General features: G+C 32.8%; 1 protein-coding gene across 1 annotated transcript in view; it reads right to left on the bottom strand.

Annotated features, from left to right (window-relative positions):
- LOC110373348 (ATP-binding cassette subfamily G member 4) overlaps nt 1–21,840 on the bottom strand; it is a 55,020-nt gene that overhangs the window by 17,770 nt on the left and 15,410 nt on the right. The window contains exons 2-3 of the mRNA XM_064037531.1: nt 6,368–6,485; nt 3,307–3,496 (exon numbers count right to left, since the gene is read on the bottom strand). Of these exons, the coding sequence (XP_063893601.1) occupies nt 3,307–3,496; nt 6,368–6,485 (308 nt within the window). The remainder of the gene's footprint in view (nt 1–3,306; nt 3,497–6,367; nt 6,486–21,840) is intronic.

The raw sequence follows: 21,840 nt of genomic DNA, 5'->3' as shown, positions 1-21,840 counted from the left end.
ATATTTTTCTTGCATATCAGGTACTTTATACTAGGTTTACTGATGGATCACAGCCAAGTACTCAATCCAAAAGTTTTCATGGTCCAATATAAAGCAAACGTGATCTAATCTGATTTAAAAGAATGTTCTAGAAAGTTCGTTCAACTTGGTACTAGTACTGATTGTTTAATTAGTTATCTAGATTAAGGACCTGTCTCTGAGGATAGGAATTGTCTAGCACATTCATTCGCAAATGGAAGATCATTAGAATGAAATTTTCACCATAGATAGGAATGTATGTTGGTGTTTACTCGGTTCTTGGTACGAAGGTAATAGTCAAGCGTGTTTGTTCGTCTCAGAAACAATTACATGAATAATTATTCCTGGAAATTAAGTATACGTTCAATTAACTTATATATTTGAATAGTTTTGTTTAGTAGTTTGTCAAAAAAACTATTTAGTGGCTAGATAATCTTATATACTATATAAAGCCTGCTTTTATCAATCTCTCTGGGCATACCAAACATCACCTAAAAGGAAATTATTATTTTTTTCACAATGTTATGTTCAAAATTATACTTCCAAATGATTTATAATTTAAATAATATTATTCTATTTCACTAGCCAAGCTATTACTAATCACATATGAATTTGTTCTCAATACCAGTTTATAAGCGTTTCCACTCTAGTCTAGTATAATAGTGACAATTGAATCGCAATCATGTCAAGCATTAGTCTTGATCAATACAGCTATTGTCCGATATGTCAATGAGCCCCTATATTGAAATACCATTGTCTCAAATATGAAGAACGTTAACGATCTTAATTCATAAAATATTTGACATGGTTTCAACCGTGTCCCTAGTATCCCCACCGGATAAAATATAACTTATTTTACGTGGGAATAGTCTAGCTTCTAAACAGTAAAAGAAAATACGTAATTTTGGAGTATTTACGAGTACAAACAAAACAAAAAATCTTAATATAGAAATGGGTTTCAAAATAATATTTTTAGGAAGATTTGAGGGTTCTAGTAAGTTAAAAAATAATGAAGCAAGACTAGTCCTAAATCTAAAATAAAACCCACGGCTCAAGGAAAATGTAACATTGCAATGTACCTATGGTCTGACCGATTTTTGGTGTAGTTAACAGTCCTGGCTGTCAACACAAAAGGTGTCAGTCAGCACAAAAATGCAATTTTGCCTTGAAAATTGACTTCTGTCAACTGCACAAAAGATTCAGTACCCTTATACCCCTTTCATTTCATTCAATTGTCAACTTATTGTCAGTTCAACAGGGAAACAAAAGAATGTATCCTCATGACATTACATATTATTTAAAAACCAAATGATTAATCGAGTACTTAAAGTGTAGGTATTATGATAATTCACTCACTTCCTTCTCATTGTTGAAATGAAAATAAAGAAAGAACTTCATAAATAATTAATAGCAGGAACGTCGAAATTTCCTTTCATCGATTAAATATTTTAAAGGCCAGTGGTTTTTTAAGGAGTTTATTGACATTTTCGATCTTCCTTTATCATTTTCTCGTAGTTAATCGCCCCTTTTGTTGTTAAATATGACATTAAGTATTCTTTTTGTTTCTTTTGCGTTGCATCCGCGTTTGCATTTATTTTCACTTTGACGTATGTCGGCTTCGAAGAGATTAATGAGTGAACAACGACGTGTGCTGTATGTATGTTTTTGTTTAACTTTTATTCTGTAGGAGCAACTCACACGATAATTGCACGTGTGAATATAAATTATATACGACTTCCTCTTCGTAAAAATTACAGTATGTACATTATGTTAGGTGTTTATAAGTTTATATATAAACAAACAAGCAAGCAGGCAGACACTGCAGTTTTTTCTATATCATCATTATCCTCCGAGCCTTTTCCCAACTATGTTGGGGTCGGCTTCCAGTCTTACCGGATTCAGCTGAGTACCAGTGTTTTACAAGAAGCGACTGCCTATCTGAACTCCTCAACCCAGTTTTTTCTATAAATGTAATAAAAATACAATGAATAAATTCAATACTATCAAGTTTTTAACTAAACTCAAATCAGCCTTAAATACCCAAAGAAATAAGTCAACCAAACCATTATTCTCGCTTCAATCAATTAAATTGATTCCGCAGATACCTTTCGCTCAACCGTACTTAACTTCCCAAAGATAATTATGGGCAAATAATCTTTATTTATGAATTGTTGAAGAAGTGTTAAAGACCTCTCTTAACTCTGTAAAGGTGCGATAACCTTTGATTAATTTCGTGCATTAAAATTTTAATTAACAGTACTTTGTCTTGTTTGTAATTTTGTCATCGTGGATTTTTGGGTTGGTGGTAGATGTATGAGGGGTTAACCGCTTCATTGGTTTTAAATGTTAGGCTTGAGTCTTATTGAAAAACCGTGATTAAATATGTCCAAAATATATGTGTAAATAAGGTGTGTTTACATATAAATCCAAAATAGTTGGGTCTCTATGGACTACACGAACTTTTGAAAAAACAAGAAATACAGAGGAAAAAACAAAATTGCAGAACTACTGATGAATAGATAATACATTATTGGAATAAACTTTATTGGCAAAAAGAAAGTAGAATATTGGTTTAATACTTCTGCACTAACACTTTGAGTCTTGTTCAAAGCGTGATAATCTGTTATATATCTCTACATAGGACAGATTAATGTTAACTTTATATCAGAATAATAGCAGTGAGCTTGGTTTTCCCCATAACATTTCCTTATACTTTTGAGGATACAAATAGCAAAAGATATATTATGTTAGTACGGGTAAAACAAGTTTCTGTACTTTTTTTCATGATATCATAGTACTTAATTTGTTTTGTAACCAGTTGCTAGACAGGAAAGATTAAGATCTTTCCCATTATAGCTTGTTGGGAACTAAGGCCTAGAATCTTTGAATTTATTATATTTTGTACCATAAATCATTCAAAATCACAGTTAAATTTTAATGGAAATATATTAAATAGCAACTTCATATTTTGGACCGTGATTACTTTTTTCATCACATACATCATCATCGATTTGACTCGCCTATTCAGATCATGAGCCAAGTTTTAGATCTTAAGTACCTAAGTACCGTTTTATTTTATCTTTACTTACTTAATAGAGTGAAATAATATTTTTAAGTTTTTTTTTGTACCCCCCTAAAGGCTCCGAAACTATTGAACCGATTTGAAGAAATCATTCACTGTTAGGCAGCTGCACTCTTCCCCAATAACATAGGCTATATTTTGTCTGGGTGCAGGAAGAAAAGGAAAGCAGCTAGTTTCTAGTAAAAGTAAATACAAAAAATACTCACAATAAGTTCCTTCTCAGCTTTCCCCAACTCCTTCCCCAGCTTCAGGTTAGCAGCGATTCCCATCGCCTCCTGCACCGTGAGCCTCGGCTGCAGCAGATCATCCTGCATTATATACGTGCTTAACTTCTTGAACACCCTCATATCTCTGCTGTGGCCATTCACTGTTATCCGGCCGTTTACGCCATTTGAACTGTAAAAGAAGGATCGTAGGGTTGAGTTTTGAATGTCACGTGGGTAATGTGGGTTGATTGATAGGCATCAAAAGGCAGGAACGATATGATAGCCGGGACCAACATATAGTGCCTTCCGAAATACGGAAGGACTCGTCATTACAAGATGGTCCCAAGATAAACCCATCCTTTGATCGACTGCGCCAAGCATTGCTTAACCTTAGGGTGCTTCTACACTGTGGCTGGATCAAGTTAACACGCGCATGTGACTCGCGCATGTGACTCGCGCACAAGAACAGAGCACGCGGGTGGGTAGAATGTTTTGAAAATGCATGTAACCTGCGCATGTGCCTCAATACGCGCAAGCTTCTTGCCCCGTGTAGACGCACCCTTATTATATGGTTGAGCTGTTTTTTAACAGCCTTACAAGTAGCTGAAAACAAATACCTAGGTACGCTATTCTGAAAAAAAAAATATTGACATAGGTCTGTATAACATAACGGTACTCAAACATCATGACTAGAGCGATTTGAAATAACTATACCCTATTATGTAGTATGCTAACCTTGATCTATTGACTCCGTTGACACTAACTTGGCTATTAGCTGGGTCATAGATGCCATATTAGTAGGGTATTAAAACATCATATTCTTAATAGTTTTGTGTCCTGAGAGTAGTTTCAAGAAACTGATTTTTTATCTCATCTCTATATATTTTTATCTCTAAAGGTTCGTTTTGAATACCAACTGCCGACCGCACATGCCGCGACTGCATTAAAACGGCCGCTGCACTACTGGTTTGTATGTATCGAAGCGGCAGCAGCACGTGCAGTCGCCCTTAGATATCAGTTGTTTTGCATGCAGTCGCGGCATGTGCGATCGGCAGTTGCAGTCGGCGGCTAGGTTTAAAAACCTACCTTAACACTATCATCTTTATAATTAACATACAAATTAAATTGTGTCTATTAATCATAAACAACAATTTATGGTTTATATAACCAGTTATTATGTAATAATAATGAGCGTGATTTATTTTTTACATGCTGTTATTAATAAAACCGCAAACACGTCATTTGTTAAGTATGCAAATGAGAATTTGTTAGCGGATTCCAAGTTATAGTATTTTGAACAAGCAGCCTCTCATAGTTTTTGTTCTTAGAAAACATACTTGACGCACACAAACAAAAAATAAGTCAGTATAATTCCATAGGGCTCAAGATAATCGTCGTGTGCCTAGGCCATTCCCAACAATGTTAGAAGTGAAGCAGCTATCAATATCTAGCATGGAGCGGCTGCTTTTTTTTCTTCCTCATCCTCAAAAAAGGAAGTTGATACACATATACCAAAATAATGCCTACTACAGAATACTACAGAATTTAAATGAATTTATCCAAATCGGTTTAACTATATTATCTTATTTAATTGTGGGATTTATTGAAGGCAGAAAACAATAAAATACTTATTAAAAAAGTATTGACCCTGTTTTTATTCTAAGAACGGCATTATCTAAAATTCCTTTATAATTAATCCATTCAGTAATGATGTTGTCGCTTAAAAACTAATTAAAATGTTTTGCATGACTTATCTATTAGAACTACGTATTATTATTTTTATTTTAAATAAGATCACTTTTCTATTATTGCTATAGATATTTCAATATTGATCATTTAAATGGCATAATAGATACGCACCTATATCATAAGTTATTCTGAAAGGTTGTTCAAACGAATTAAAATGATAGATGGCTATGATTTTTTTTCTAAATGGTTTAATTCCTGGATAGCAAAGTATTTTGTATGTGTGAGAGGAGGCCTAAGCCCAGCAATAGGACAATAAAAGAGTGATTGCAAAATATTAAACTAACACGAAAGGGTTGCCAGTAGGAATGAATTTAGCTTAATAAGTAGCTAACACTACCTCATGCTTAATTTTTTGTAAAGAAACTTAACTCTTGTGAAGTCATGGACCATAAATCCATGCTTAACATGACAAAGGATTAAGGCTCTAATTATCACATAATGACATCACAGACTCATTAAGGCCTATGAGACCTCGAGGAGAATTAACACCATACAGTTAAAAAATAACCTTGAAAAACTTTTGAGAGGCAATAATTTTTTTTATGACATTTAACTTCATATTTATTCTAATAAGGTTGATAATTATAATTTAGTAGAAGTAGCGACAAATTATGAACCTTTGGACAATATTGATTATACTATAAGCTATAGTATAGCTAACACAAGCAGGATAAGTCAGATCTAGAAAAAAATAAGATACATGATATATTTACGACTTGCTATTTAACCTTATTGTGCTACCCATGTCCCTAGGGAACTGTTTCCCGCATCCAGGTAAAGTTATGTCCTTTCTCAGGCTCTTAACTATCTGCTTGAGAAGTTAAAATGAATTGAGTAAGGGTCAATTCCCACTGAAAGAGCAGCGGCCGTAAGAGCAAATAACTGCGAGCAAGTGAGTGCGAGCGCGGCGGGCCGCGCACTTACATTGTCCGTGCTCTTACGGCCGCTGCTGTTTCAGTGGGAATTGACCCTAATTATTACACGCTATCATCGACAATAATTATTATTTTTATTAGTAGGTATAATTATATTAAACACCCACTTTGATTTAATTATTATAATGTGAAGTGGAATATATTATAAACAAGATAATAGTGCTACAAAGATTATTATGTATTATTCCCGCTAATGGTTTCACCTACGCTTCGTGGAAATTACTTCACGCATCCGGATAAAAAGCAGCCTATATATCCTTGTTAAATGGGTTATCTAAGACTGCAAGTTTTTTTAAATCAGTCTTATCGTTCTTGAGATCAGTCTACAAAAAGTCATTAGCTTTACTATGTTAGTACGTAAAAATATCAAAACTTACTTATATCCAGCCAGTATATTCAGTAATGTGGATTTGCCAGCGCCAGAGGGTCCAAGAATGCATGTCAGCTCTCCTGAACGGAACTCTCCAGAAATATTATTGAGGATCTTGCGTTCACCTGAAACAAAAATATACCAATAAGTATCGTCGTCGTTTTGGCTGAAAAACGTCCACTGCTGGACAAAGATCTTTCCCAAGTTTCGGCACTTTGCCCTATCTTCAGCAATGTGACCAATAAAGGTTCCAGGATGGGCCAATATGCAAATTCACATCAAATCGTAAAATCAACGCTATCGATTGCCATATCTGATTTTCTATCATTTTATTATTATTATTTATTATTACTTTTTAAAGGAATACATATCATTAAAAGTACAAAGGGTCCAACCAAACTATATACAACTTATTATTGTGTAGTTTGTCTGTTGAATCATATAAATCTATATATTATTTCTTATTTATACATCATCATCATCCCTTTTATCGTTACACTGCTAGACACAAGCCTCTTCTCATACAGAGAAGGATTTATACCTAAACAGGGGCAATTAATTACATATCAGATCTTATCGACATTAATTTATGCAAATATACCTCGATGTGGATAAAGATGTTCAGTGAAAAATATTAAATCGTGAACAATAAATAATACTTAATTGGACTATGGCAGAACAATGGTGATTCTTAATTGCTACATATCATACACAATCAGTACTTATAACAAATAATTACTGAGCTAGGCATTTTAGCAACATTTCTCACAGGAAGAAAAAAATACGGGGAGGTACTAGATATACTAAAAACTTTTTGATTTCCAATATTCTTTTTTGTTAAGTGTTGATATTTTAAAATTTGAGGATTGAGTATTCTCTTTTCAAATAATATAATTTAAAAATAGTAACGCAAATAACTTTTTTTATTCTTTAATTTAACATGTAGGCAGTTTGCGTCACTATCTATGTATAAATCATTTCGCACGATAATTAATTATTGTGTTAATTTAATGTTCTTAGTCACGGCCTTTGCATAATATAACATTGTTAATCTATAGTTGCCAAAATTTATAAATTCGTGAACTTCAATGTCATATTGTGCAAGATTTTCGTTCTAGGGTATGGCAGTGCATTGATTATAATTTATTGTTACTGTTACAGTCTTTTTATCGTCCCACTGCTGGGCACAGGCCTCCTCTCACACGGAGAAGGATTGAGCATTAATATTGATTATAATTAAATTTTATTAAAATAAAGGCAGATATTTTGTGACCTGTGTAAAAATACCGGTACTCAGCAGCAACCTGTCAGACTGGAAGCCGACAATGGTTAGGAAAGAGCTAGGTAGATGGTGAATTTAGTTTCTTGGATTATAAGCGTTGTCAAACGCTATTACTCTATACAGGGTCGCGAGTTCGATTCCCGGGTCAAACAAAATCGCTTTGTGGATTAAATAATGCGTCACGTATGGTAAATGCGTCATTCTAGATTCTAGACTATTGCTCTACGATAATAATATGGCAACGATGCTTTAACTAAATTATATGCCTAGCTGTTAATAAGCATACGCAAGTCCAAGTTATATAAGAAGTGAAACTGCATTTGCTGAGAATTATTCTTCTATATATAAATTTTATTTTATTTACTGAAAGTATTTATAGTTCTTTTCAAAATAAAATTCAAATAATTTATTTCATTTACGCCTTTATAGGCACTTATGAACGTCAAAAATTATAAATAGGTTTGATTCTAGTTGCCCATTCCAAAAGTAGCCTCCTATGGAGAAGAACGGGCAAGAAACTCCATGGTTACTCTTTTAAAAATATTACTTATACATAGTTTTATGTTATCTAGTGAAAACTATTTATAGTTATTTTTTAAATAAATTATTTGTCAGAAAGGTGTACCCTATTTTTATACAAATCGTGACTGAATTTTCCTACTCAAGATAAGGTGTTGGCCTCTCAACATAATGAATTTTGTAACAAATTTAGGTCGCGGTTCCAATTTCTAAGTCTTATCTTGGATGCTACAAAACAAGGTCGTAGAAATAATTTCATGAATTTTCTGAGATTTGGATAAAAAATTTCAGAATTGAGAAAGTTCTCCTTTTTGGGAAGTCGATTAGTAATATATCTTTTACATGCCAAATGACGTCGAAATTACATTACTCGTATATTTTTGAGCAAACATTTTGTATCCTTTTGAGAAATTAAGCAAAACTCTGTCGAAATCTAAAAGAACGTTGGATCAGATTACGAAATGGGGAAGCAGGTCGGATATTGCAAAGATAATAAAAACACACGGTAAAGTAAAGTATTTATTAACGGATTTGCATGCATTAGCGTAAGTTTCGAAAACTTATCTGTACAAAATCTGTAAGGCCTTTGTGTATAATTTTAAGTATTATTATTTTTCTATTTCTATTTCAGAAAATGGAAGGTTTTTGTTATGTAATGGACATTTTAATATTCAATCGGACTTATAGATGTATGTAAACATGAGACTGTAATATGATTTGAATAATATAATCGAAAGAGCTTACACTAACAATTATAATAATCAAGAAATTAGACAAAAAACTTAGCAAGACTTAGCAAGATGTTTAGACAAAAAACTCCTTTTTCCTGATACTTACCAGGTTAAAATTATAATATTTGTTTTGATGAATTTTTGACGTGCTCGTTCAAAATCATCACCTCTATGTTTCCACGGTGGAAATGCAAGCCTCGCCTCACAAGGGCTATGTTGTAAACGCATTCCGGTAAGGCAGTACATTTCACCATGGTTTCTAATTAAACTACCTAGAATTAGCGGTACAAGTAGTTATAATATTAAATCCTGCGTTGAGTGATAAGTGGTTGATCGGTTTGGATCTAAGTAATTTTTTTGAGCAAAAACTTTAACAAGTTTATTATAGAACTATGTTAGTCATCATCTTCCTGCCCTGTTCCCAAGTCATTTGGGGTCGGCACAACATGTCTTTTTCTTCTATTCCTCTCTGTCAGACGTCATACTTACATCTACTCCCTTCTGCTTCATGTCCTCTTTCAGGCAATCAATCCATCTTTTCCTCGGTCTACCTTTGCCTCTCCATCCTTCCACATTCATACTTATAGGACTATGCTAGTATGAACTGTATTACAAGAGGGTATAGTACCAAGATACCAGAGTGTAAAACGCATACACGTCTAAATCGAGTCAGCAATTTAGTAGGTTTTCTTTACAGCGAATGCTTAGCTGCATCTTTTTTGACCATGGTTAAACTATAATTACTGCTAAGTTTCATCGAAATTAATTCCGCAATTTTTGCTTGTAACAAACATCCACATACCCAAATGTTTATTTAGTGTGAAATAAACAAAAAAACCATACCGTTAGCTTTTGACTAATTGCGTTTTTTTATGAACAATTTAGTTAACTTTATAAAAGAGAGTTCATGCAAAGTCATTGACTCTTAAAACGTGTTTCCTAGCTATTTTGTTGCTATGTACGTTTTTTGTTTATGTTAAACCTAGAACCTGTTACTTATGAGTCCTTTGCTCTTTTGAAAGGGTTATACCGCCTGATGGCAAAATGGTATCAAAAATTTGAACTGAATTGATCGTACATTTTCTCCAAAAATTTAATGTTTTTATTAATAGTATGTGCTAAAGAATAATAAGTTATTTAAATAGTGTTATCTTAATTTTTATATTTTCAAAATTATTACTTTAAAATGTAATTATATGTTTTAATAAATAAATACAAACTGTAATATTATGTATACATTTATTTTGATGTTTATACGTAGCATGTCGTTTCATAATAAAATACTGAAACGGTATTTATGAGTCAATTAAAGTAGCAATAACTGATGTCCTCAATCTAGATTTTGCAACAGGACGAATATGAAGTTTAATTATCTATATTATTCTTACAGTACTCGTATCTTAGTACCTACTGTAAGATAATACAGTTAGTAAGATATTTTATTTCACATTTATTGTAGCCTTGTGGCTTATAACTTTTCGAATAAAGTGCTAAGTTTATGAAAATTCTAAACTTAGTTAATAATTATAGCTTCGAGTGTAATTTTACAATTATTGGTATCTTAATAATAGTTATTAGTGTATTTGAAACTAGTGTGTAATCGAAGATTATCTGAGCAGACTCTTCTAATTACTATTTCTTGTTAATGATAGTTTATAGAATTTTGGGTATCTGATTTTGAAAGAATATCGAATAGAATATCGAAACTTCAACATTACAAGTACATCATAAAATATTGTATCATGTGGAACTTAAATATATTTCGTAGTTTTGTAGCCGACTTTTAATTTATATATGCATTTGATTCGTGACAATATTGAATTACAGCCTCTCTGTATCTATCCGTAAGCTAAATATATATTGGAACATTGCTAGCTGAAAAATTTGGAACCACAAAATCAATTAAAAAAATATAGTATTCATCCATTCTCCGAGCCTTTTTCCCAACTATGGGTCTGTTTCCAGTTGTCCAAATATACTATAACCATTAGAAAATGAAGACTATACTTAAAACTAACTTATAAGTTACTTTACCGCGCCAAACAGTCTACACGCGCGAACCTGCAGGCGGAAACTACACTGTTGATCATAAACAAAGTTGTTGATTAAATTATTCAATAAAACTGCCTAATTAACATTGATTTGTTACTTTAGTTATTTGTTTGACAAGTGACAAAAACTAACGGAATAAAAACTATGAATGCCCATTTGTCACACTGGAAAATTACTGACTTCCTGTAACGACAGCCAAAGATATTCAGTGATAGCCGGGACCTACAGTTTACTTATCGTGCTTTCCGAAACACAGGCACTGGGATCCAAGATATAGGCACTTAGAAAGTACATCATACAAACTTAGAAAAGATGCATTGGTACTAGCTTGACCTGGCATCGAATCCACACTCATATTTGAAGGTTGGTTGACCACCACGACGATGGAAAATAACTTGATATTTTACATAAAAGATCATTGTTTTTAACAAGGAAGTCCTATTACAGTGAAATTGGTTGAAATTAACCTTTTCAATACTCTTTAACTATCTCCTGTAATTTACAAGTTATCGACTACAAAACTCTTAATTCCTTTGTTCGACAGAATCAGGAAAACGTTTATTGTACTGATACGAGGAATTTAAAGAGGCAAGTTATTTTCCCTATCATTATCATCATAAATCTTATAATTGGAGAGAAAAGTTTACATTGTATATTTTGTTTTAAGTTATAGCTTACTTTTGACAAATAGACTGACAACGAAGTGATCGTATAAGAGTTATAACATTTAAGGGACCCTAAGAAATACCACAATAGGGAATAGACATTCGAATTTTAAAACCTTATTTTCTATCTAATATATATTTTTAAAACTAGACAGCCAACGTCAATCTTTAAATATTCAAATATGGAATGTATAAGCGTAGACCGAGTTGTACTCATACTTTTTCGAATCTTTAAATATTCAAATATGGAATATACAAGCGTGTACCTATTTGTACCAATACTGGTTCGGCCGAAGCTAACAAAATGAACCTTCCAATGACACGGTGCTTAAGAAAGATTGAATATCCCTATACTATCCTTTGGTCAAGCTGTGAGTAAATGTCATGAAGTACAAAACGACTACCGGAGGTGCCAGAACGTAAAATCTCTTAAGAATGTAGCGCGCCAAAATGCGTGTGTCGGGGGATAAGGAACGTTTCTGCGCCCGGCTATTTTTTGTAATACCAAAAGTCCAAAAGCCAAAAAATACCAAAAGCACCTGAACGCCTTGTTAGTTTACTCGTAACCGATCGTTTTAGTCATAGCCACCCGTTTGACCTACAAGAAGGTGCCTGACCTACCTTCCTTATGGCATCTCCGCTATATTCCTACCTCTATGATGATACTATCCTTTGGTCAAGTTGTGGGTGAAAACGGACTTCTTATTGATTGCCTTACATCTGGACCCTTTTTAATAATGAATAGACTGGAACGTGTACAGTCCACAAAAGACATATGTGTTCGGATTGGGAACTTTATTTAAAGAGTGCTTAAATTTTTGCTACAGGTTTTTATTTGAATATTAGAAGTATTGCAATTTTGATTCGATCTGCTTTGGCAAGGTGAGTTTTTTATGTGTAATATGGCCATGTATAAAAATGGTTATTCACAAGGTATATAAATATGATAATATACCGATTGTTAATCTCTCCTTGCAGCATATTTTATCTAAAAGATCTAGATGTAAATTCAAAATTTCCAAATGTAACCAAATCCAAATATTTTTTATTTAGTGCTAGGAAATAATTTATTTTGTAAACGGTACATTTTTTAAAACTAGGTTCCCTGATCCTCTATTCGTAAAAAGAGTGGGAAGAAATAATTCATGAATTATTAAAATTGGAGATTTTTCTCTGGATTTCTGAATCTTAGAAAAGGTTTCAGGAAAAAAGATTCTTGGATTTATACCTAATTTATAAATCTGAATAAGTAATATTAAAAAAAAACATAAGTAACCTAGGCTTAGGCTAAGGTAACTTAAAATGAACACAACATCTTTTTAATTTTCTGACATGAACTAGGTACCTATCAAAAACGATCAGTTGAAAATTGATTTTTCTAAAAACAAGGGAAGTAGAAGGTGCAAAACACACAAATTATCCAGGACCAGGTCACAAAATCCAAGTAATACAAGTCAATAAGTACAAAAAAGAAAAGGAAACATTAATACAATTACGTTACAAGTTACAAAATAAAGAAAGTACATTGACTTATTCATTACAAACAATAAAACACACAGAAAGTGAAATTAATTACGGCATACACTTAAAAACCGGTAATAAAAATAAAATCATTAAAAAAAGGAAGTGAATAAAAAAAATCTTCGCACTTATAAACTGCGAGTGCGCAAACAAAAGAAATTATGCAGCTCGCCTTGAGTCGGTCGTTGACACGGAGAACAAAATGACTAGCGGAGGTGCCATAACGGAAAATCGCCGAAGCAAGTAGCGCACCAAAATGCGGGGAACGAGGAACGTCACTGTATCCACCCATATACGCCTTCTTTAAACCCGGCAATTTTAGTAATACCAAAAATCGTTGACAGATGTTTCAAAGAACCCGAACGGCTCGTTAGTTCACTCCTATCCGATCGTTTTGGTCATGCCCACCGCACGAATTTGACCTAGAAGAAGACGCCTGACCTACCTGCATTACCTATGGTATCTCTGTTCTTGTCTTACTCCGTGGTCAACGTAGAAAGCCGTGTTGCAACTCCGCAGCGAAAGTGAAGCTGCATCTACAGCGTAACTCGAGTGAATGCATTTTGTGTGCGGTGTGATATAAACTATTTCATAATACTTGTTTACTTACTGAGTTTTTGCGAATGAGTCAGGTTTTTACGACAAAAAGTGTAAGTGGTTCATATTTTATGCGTGGAAGTGTATTCATTGCGTAATAAGTCTGAAAGATTTTTTTGTTCTTTAATGTATCAAAACAGGGTGTTTTTAACCGACTTCCCAAAGAGGTGAATGATTGTCAAAGAGAATAAAAATGAAAATCTACACTTACTACACACCTTATACATATATTTTAAGTGACATAAAACACGCGGTGTATAGAGGGATTAAAAACAGAACAAAAACCGCATTTTTTGCTATCGATTACCAACAATTAACAGGAAATAAATAAACAACAACATTGTAAATCATCAATTATTACTATTTGTTCATCTTGTAATGGCAAATGCAATCAACGGGATTCTTGAAGGAATTCTTATTTTTTTCTTTTATGCATATTTCAATGATCGATGTGCTATTTATCATTGTTTGCATGTCATCATTGTGGATTTTTTCATAATTTTTTAAAGTAAAAAATCGTTGCGTAGAATATAATTAAAACCAAACAATTATGGAGAATTGAAATACGTACTGAGCATGTCATTAGTAACGGCCAGTTTCTTCATCAAAAGTAAAAGTTAAAGTACTTTTACTTTAGACATCTGAACTGCATTGTACGGGTAGGCTAAAAATGTAGTGAGATTTCTAATCTTAGCTTAGACTTCATAGATCATGGATTCTTGGAATGTGAAAGTGTAAGTACTAGAAAGTAGAAAAGTTTGCGGTTAGCAGTCATGAAACCACCGACGTTATATACCTACATATGTATAACTTAATGTAGTTAAATGCCTGTCCAAAATCTTAACCATTGTAAATAAAACGTGATTATTGTAGTGGGAAAATTTTCTACTACATAGCAAATATTAGATGTGTACGTTGTACTCTAGGCTCAAATAAAGCTGTTTCCTGTGATAAAGATTGCTATCAAACCATCCTATTGTTCAAAGTTTTTTGCTTAGCTTTATCGATAAGGAGGAACTCGTATTCTTACACTAGTTTCGTCCATTGGCTTCATTCTTGTCTTGCGGAAACTACGCTGCGCATCGGGATAAAAGTAGCTCATTGCCTTTCTTGACAAATGGAGTAACATCCAAAGATTTTTTTCCAATCGGACCAGTAGTGCGTGAGAAAAGGGTCTAAAAAATAGTGCGTTAGATAAATAAACTATTAAGTTATTTCAATGTTTTTCTACTCACATACAAAACCTTTAAAAACCACTGTGCAAAGTTGAGTCAACACAATTTTAGAATATTATCGCTTTACTAAAATGTGAATTGAAAACACTGCTAATTTCATTAGTAAAACTAGCTATACTTGTAGAATTTGCCTGTACTTTACACCATAAAGTTCCCACGAGCATGGAAAACTTCCGTTTTTTATACCTACCACTTACGTATAGCTACAAAAAATCTACACATACATACATTACTCATCTATTACGTAGGTAATTAATAGCAGGGATATCATTACATTTTATTACACTGTCAATTAATTTACATAACCTGGTAACTTATTTACAACAAAAAAAAAACTTCTTAAAAATACAAAATAATGCATTTTTAAGACCCGTTCTTACTACACCGATAACGTCAACCGATAAATCTACAGATGTAGGTCATCTAAAATGCGGTAGCTCACTTCCCAAACAATCGGCTAGGGTGCACTTCTACAAGGCCGAGACGATTGGTGGTAGATCTTTTGGAGGAAACGCCCCTATGGTGGTACTTCCTCTGAATACGGTCGACAAGATGTAAAAGGGTGTTTGGGAAAAGGATCGGATGTGCGCAGTTGATTGGGTTTTCTGTAGTATTTTTTTAGAAACTCTTGTTTTAAAAAGAAGATATCAAAATCAAACATTTACTTACGTTATCAATAAAGTAATCAGGAAGAAAGCTAGAAGTAGTAACTAAAACGAAGAGACTACCCAGCGTATTTTTAGAGCAAAACCCATAGAAAATTATGGAAATGTAACATTTCCGACAAACATTTGAGTTTCAAACTATTTGAAGGATATCTATCCCTACAGCGCCGTTTAAAATAAAACAAATTTCCATAACCCCAAAATTCATTAAAGTAGCGGCCTATTCAAATTTTAATAAATTAAATGTTAAGCTTTTCTGGCCTACGTTTGTTTTAGGAAATTCCATTTTATGGCTTGGTTGAAATTCGCGAGAAAACGATTTTCCTAAGCATAAGCAACTTGGTAGAACCATCGTTTCTTTGCCTTATGAAGTTTGTTTTACACTGAAAGCTATAAAATGTACTTGAGATATTTCTATTTCATACCTGTTACTAAGTGTAATAAATAATAAAAGCAACTTTGCATTGTGTAAGTATTAGGATATACCTAAGTAACTTTCTATAAATAATCTTCTTCAAAATATAATAAATCTAAGTTTATTTATGTTTGCGTGTTCAAACGGATTGATGAGCGGTCGAAACATTTGAAACACGAATGTGGTTTAAAAACAATTGAATTGTTTTTTTTTCACAAATACGTTTAACACGCGGCTGTCGGAACTGAGGTCTAGCAAAAAAAGAAATGTCTGTGTGATACATTGGACGTAAAAAAGCGTATGTATCTATCTATCGTATTTCTGATGACCAAAAAATAACACCTGATAACATAATTATAGGTAGTTATTTAAATAGTAAAAAAGTAATTTTAAATTAAAAAAAAAAACAAGAATAATTATGATATTTATGATCATTTTATGTAAAATCGCATAATAATGGCACAACACAAAAAAAAAAAACGAAAAGAATGCCACGTAAAACCGCTTTAAAATATCTCCATCGTATCTTTAGATGTGCACAATCGTTTTTCAAAAGAGAGCATATTATTTTCGGCAATAGTCGTCGAGATTTACCAAGATATACGGCCTACATTACCGGTCTTGTCTCTCTATAAGACGTATAGCAGGCTTCCTGATACCTTTTGAACAGTTTGCAGAGGCCTCGAATGGGAACTGTCTTTTGTTTTCCTTATTCTTTGAAAAAAAAAGGCTGGAATTTCAGGCAGTCAGAGTTTTTAACGATTGAAGTATTTTTTAGCAGGACTTGAAGTAAAATTGGTTTCTAATATCAGTTTAATAATTTAAAAGTTGAGCTTAGAATGAACTATTATGCTAATTTAAGCTTGAAATATCAAATGAAAAAAACTTGAAAACATATCAAATATTAAAATGCTAATTCACCCCGACTAATCTTCGTAGCATTTGTTGAAAGGCCTTTTAGATCGTACCTATATGTAGAATCGTATGTTGTAAAGTAAATTGGTTGTTATAGTATACCCAAAAATAATGTTCGTCACAATCAAAACTAAAGCATTGGAACAAGTTTTTTCGCTAGACAGATCTCAGCTTACATTATATCTTTCAATACACAATAGAGTTTTTGTCTGAAATTCAAGGTCGTGACCTCAAAGAGGTTCCAGTGCCATTTTGTCAAATCCGGAACGATCAGAATAAAAAACAAACCCGAATCAATCAAGGAGTCCAAGATACGTATTTTATTGGTCTTTATTAGATCTTTACTTTCTTTCTGCGTTATTACATTCTTGACTGTGCCATTGTAAGTTTACGATGTCGATACAGACTGACCTTGGAGACAATTATAGGACACTTTCTTCGGGTACTTTGGCGAAAAATTGGAATTCATTACAAGGTTTTTTTTAAGTATAATTATATAGGTATGTAAATAGTTAACCAAGTATATTAGGTATAGAAGTTTATTTCCGATTAAATATTGACTTCCCATTCAAAGAAGAAAATAGTGTTGAATATTTCAGATTTTTAGATCCAGTTTCCTTCAAAGGCTTTCGCCGTAGGTTGGTAGTGTAGTAGACATACTTAGAAAATACATAATATACCTTGGGAAAGCTACAGTATAGCTTACTGGACAAGAACTCTACACTGGCACTTGAGAGGTAGGAGTTATTAGCTCGACTCATGAATCAATCAAAAACAATTTTTCAATGCACATTGTACATCGACTAACACTGCCCACTGTTATCCTAAACTCAAACAAATCACACTTTATTCACTACTCAAATCAATCTTCTCAATAGATTTGTTTCATGTCAAGACAGTCTATGTAAAAAATATTGGCAGGCCAGGCGATATTACGAATAGACTGAAGGAAACGGGTGTTTCACGGTATGAGCAGAACAAATTACACCAATTTCCATTTTGTTACATTTCTTGCGTCTTCGTTTCGCCATTTGTGGCGATTGATGACGTGTTACTTATTTGGGTGTACCATGTCTATTTATCACTTTGAATGGACGAATATATTTGGCGTGTGCTTAAGGAAGCTCATGAGTTTTGGTGGAATTCGGCATTTGGAAGACGGTATAGTGTTTTATACTTGTTCTATGGTTGGATATGAGAACTGCAATTCATAAGAATCGAGAATTTGAGAGCCGGTAATGATAGCGCTTGCGACTGACTCTGCTTTGAACGGATCATTCATTTTGTAGATTATATATTTAATCGAAACTATTTAATGAATAAGTTTAATTTTTACCAGACAAAATACACAAAAATAAAACATGATACTGTAGTTGTCTTTTATTTCAGTTTGACCTTTATTAAATAAATATTTATGCACGTGAATGTTCTATTTAACGCTATGATAATGACAGTTTTTTATTTATTTTTAGTATCTATTTGACCTTTTCTGCATTGCGATCTATACGAATTAAAAAAGTGTGTATTTATATGAATTTAAGATTTGTTTATCATTTGATTTGGCACAGATTTCGAATAGAATTAAATAATTTATCAATGTATCATTGTGGCAAAAAGAGTCTAGAACATTCAGCTTACAAATAAATTAATTTAAATTTCGGACACTACGCAGTAATCTATATTCTAATTTTAAAGACGACCGTCAAAAATAAATACCAAATTCGATTAATTGGTTAAAGTATACTTTAGACGCATTTTACATATCCATCTATCTTATTGATACTTAACTAAGATCACCAGTACCAAAGTTCCTCCGACGTTTTCCGAAACTAATTAAAACGGTGCCCTTAAAATTCTCTACGTTGAATCAAGAAATTCGCAATTTGAAAACCTCAAGTTGTTAAGAATCGGGTAGAATTAATTTAGGATCCGTTTTGTTCTAAATTAGCTTGTCGAACATTCGAGATGGATCCGTCGACAATTGTAGATTTTAATATTTCAATTTCACTTAACATTGAAAAATATTTTGATAAGATGCTTTTTTAGTAGGTATTCTTTAGTTGATTCTCATGAATATAATGTATCAAATTGATCATTTATTTAGCAAGTAAAAAAGTATAGGGTTCAAACTGGTTAAGACAAGTTTTTTTTTTAACTAGGCAATAAAAAATAGATTAAAGACTGTAGAATTCAAAATCAGATTTAGATGTGGGGCCATATATAAAATTCTTAAAGCGTAAAATAACAGATAAATGACGCAAGATAAGCATGGCGAAACTATATAGGTTCCTAGTTGAGTACGGAACCCTAAAAATCTTTAAAATGGTACCTATTATCCTAAAGCTTTATTTTAAAACTAACCCTTCAGTACAAAAGGATAACTTTCAAGGTCTCAAAGACCGACCTTTTTTCAATCATTTTTATCAAGCTAAGTGTTAGAAACCCACAAAGTAGATTAGGCTTTTCCTAATCTAGACTTAAAGTAAACAATAATGATAAACCTAAAACTCCAAGCTAAGTCTGACCCTAATTCTTATCTTGACAACCTTTCCTCGAAAATATTTATTTACCTAAAACTTCTTTGACAGCCTAATTGGCGTAAAATAATAACTGGGGCCTAACAGTCCTTATTATTTTATAGTTTATAGTAAAAGTAAGGGGCCTAAAATACCTTATTTTTGAAAGGATAGGCATGAGTTGATAACGATAACCAAACCATAACCAGCCTTAAAATTGCCGCCTATTCTTCCCAGCAAAACACATAGGAAGGGCGGAGGGCGGGCGTGTTTTGTAAATTTGACTTTCGAAAAGTGCTGATTTTCAGCCTACTTTGAATAAATAACTTTTAATTTTGATTGGTCCAATTGGCGATTAGAAAACTAAAAATGGTTTGGCTATCGTAATAGAGTACTTAGTGTACTTAGTGTAAGAAGGAAAATTATAAAATCTTGCAAGCAATAAATATGTAGACTTGAAAAGAAACTCTATTTTTGGATGACATAAAAAAGTATATTTTCGAAGGTCATTTGGACCGACACATGGTCATCGGTCAGGGTAAGGTTATGACCATATAACAATTTTGGAAGAACTGGTTTATCTAGTTTTAGTCCATTGATTTTTGGATTTTATGAGTCTCATTGGACTAGAATAGATTTCCATAAATTAGTTGCTCTATTTGCGGCACGTGTGGATACCTGATTCAAAACCGACATTTTGAAAAGTGCAAAAAGTGAATCATCATTTTTAATGTTTCTATTTTATGCATTCTTGTAGTATTTATATCAAGTATTTCTTCAGCTTTTTGATCCTCTACATTTTTAAAGTCAGTCTCAGTGTGACACGGAGGAACAAATATATTTTTGTCAAATAAATAAAGGCTCAATGTAGATTTATCAATGGAGTGAGCATGACTAAGAGATCAATAGATTTTTTGTTACACGGTACAGTTAGTTTATACCGTTATGGAGACAGCTAGGCAGCTTTAGCATTCTTATATAACTAGATTAGCTTTGATTTTCATCTCGCACTACTTACCTACAGTTAACAACAAAGATGTTTAAAATGTATTTCTGTGTGGACTCAGAAGGGAGTAGAACAAAGGAACATTGATAAAATAATGATACCATACTAGACTCTAATTTAATAAAGCAAAAGTGTTTGTTTGTTTGCTTGAACGCGCTAAGCTCAGGAACTGCTATGCCAATTTGCAATATCTTTCAGTGTTAGATAGCCCATTTATCGAAGCAGGTTATAGGCATCTTTTTACCCGGGTTCATGCAAGAGTTCCCATGGGAAGCGGGTGAAACCGCTGGCAGAAACTGGTATTTATAAAAACAAAATTTTAAACGCTTATAAACTACCTAACACAATTAAATAAAATTAATCTTTATTTACATAGTTCTTCTTTTAAAACATATTAACAAGATAAAATTTAATAATCTTAGATCTCAACACGTGAGAGTCACATGTGTGGAAAAAAAAGTTACCTATTAGTTCTATTTTACGTATTCTTGTGCAATAAGTATATTATTATGAAGAAAAACATCCTTACAAAATGTTCGGTTTCTTATTTATACACGATCAAAATGACGCTTTAACTATAATTTAGGAGATTTTTTTCATTTTCTGTTCTATATGGATTAGCTTCTTGTATGTCGCTAATTATAAAACAATAGAAAATCAATTGTTTGTGTCTTGCGACACACAACGGGTTTAGCAAGCGTGTAGGGACCCTAGTTAAAAGATGATGTTTGCGGGATAATTTAAACGATCAATGAACGAACAAAATATATAAGAATAGATTTTTGGACATACACCTAGATATGTATACGTCTATTTTTAAATCCGGATGCATACATATAATACCTACGTCATATAAGTAATGTAATAGAACCATATTAAATACTCCTTACGCGCAAACGTCAAAGGCTAAGCTATCATAAAGGAAAAACCAAAGTCTATCGCAATATTTAATGGATTAAATACTAACTAATCGTTTCTATGTAATTATTGCATTGTTGCTATAAAACCTGTAATTATATTGACATTGAGTGGGTAGCACTTAGTTATTAATAGCTCGATAAACGGCTTGTCATCTCAGATTTTAATCAAATAATTATACATACTTACTAGCTTCTACCAGCAGTTTCCCCGATTCTCGTAGGTAATACTTTCCTTACCGGGGAAAAATAGCGTATATGTAATATTATTTGGTAGATAAACTATATTATTGCTAATTTCATCGAAATCCAGGACCTAAGAAAGGCGTGAATAAGGAACAATTAAAAAAGTAAACAAATTCTAGACAGTCATCATTGATTTGCGGTTCGAAAATTATTAGTATCATGGTCCAAAAATCAAGGCAAACATTTGAGCTAAATCTA

The sequence above is a fragment of the Helicoverpa armigera genome, chromosome 13, assembly GCF_030705265.1.
Source record: "Helicoverpa armigera isolate CAAS_96S chromosome 13, ASM3070526v1, whole genome shotgun sequence".
Taxonomy (NCBI): Eukaryota; Metazoa; Arthropoda; class Insecta; order Lepidoptera; family Noctuidae; genus Helicoverpa; species Helicoverpa armigera.
The sequence above is the reverse complement of the archived record's forward strand: the minus strand, read 5'-3'. Positions and strand labels throughout refer to the sequence as shown.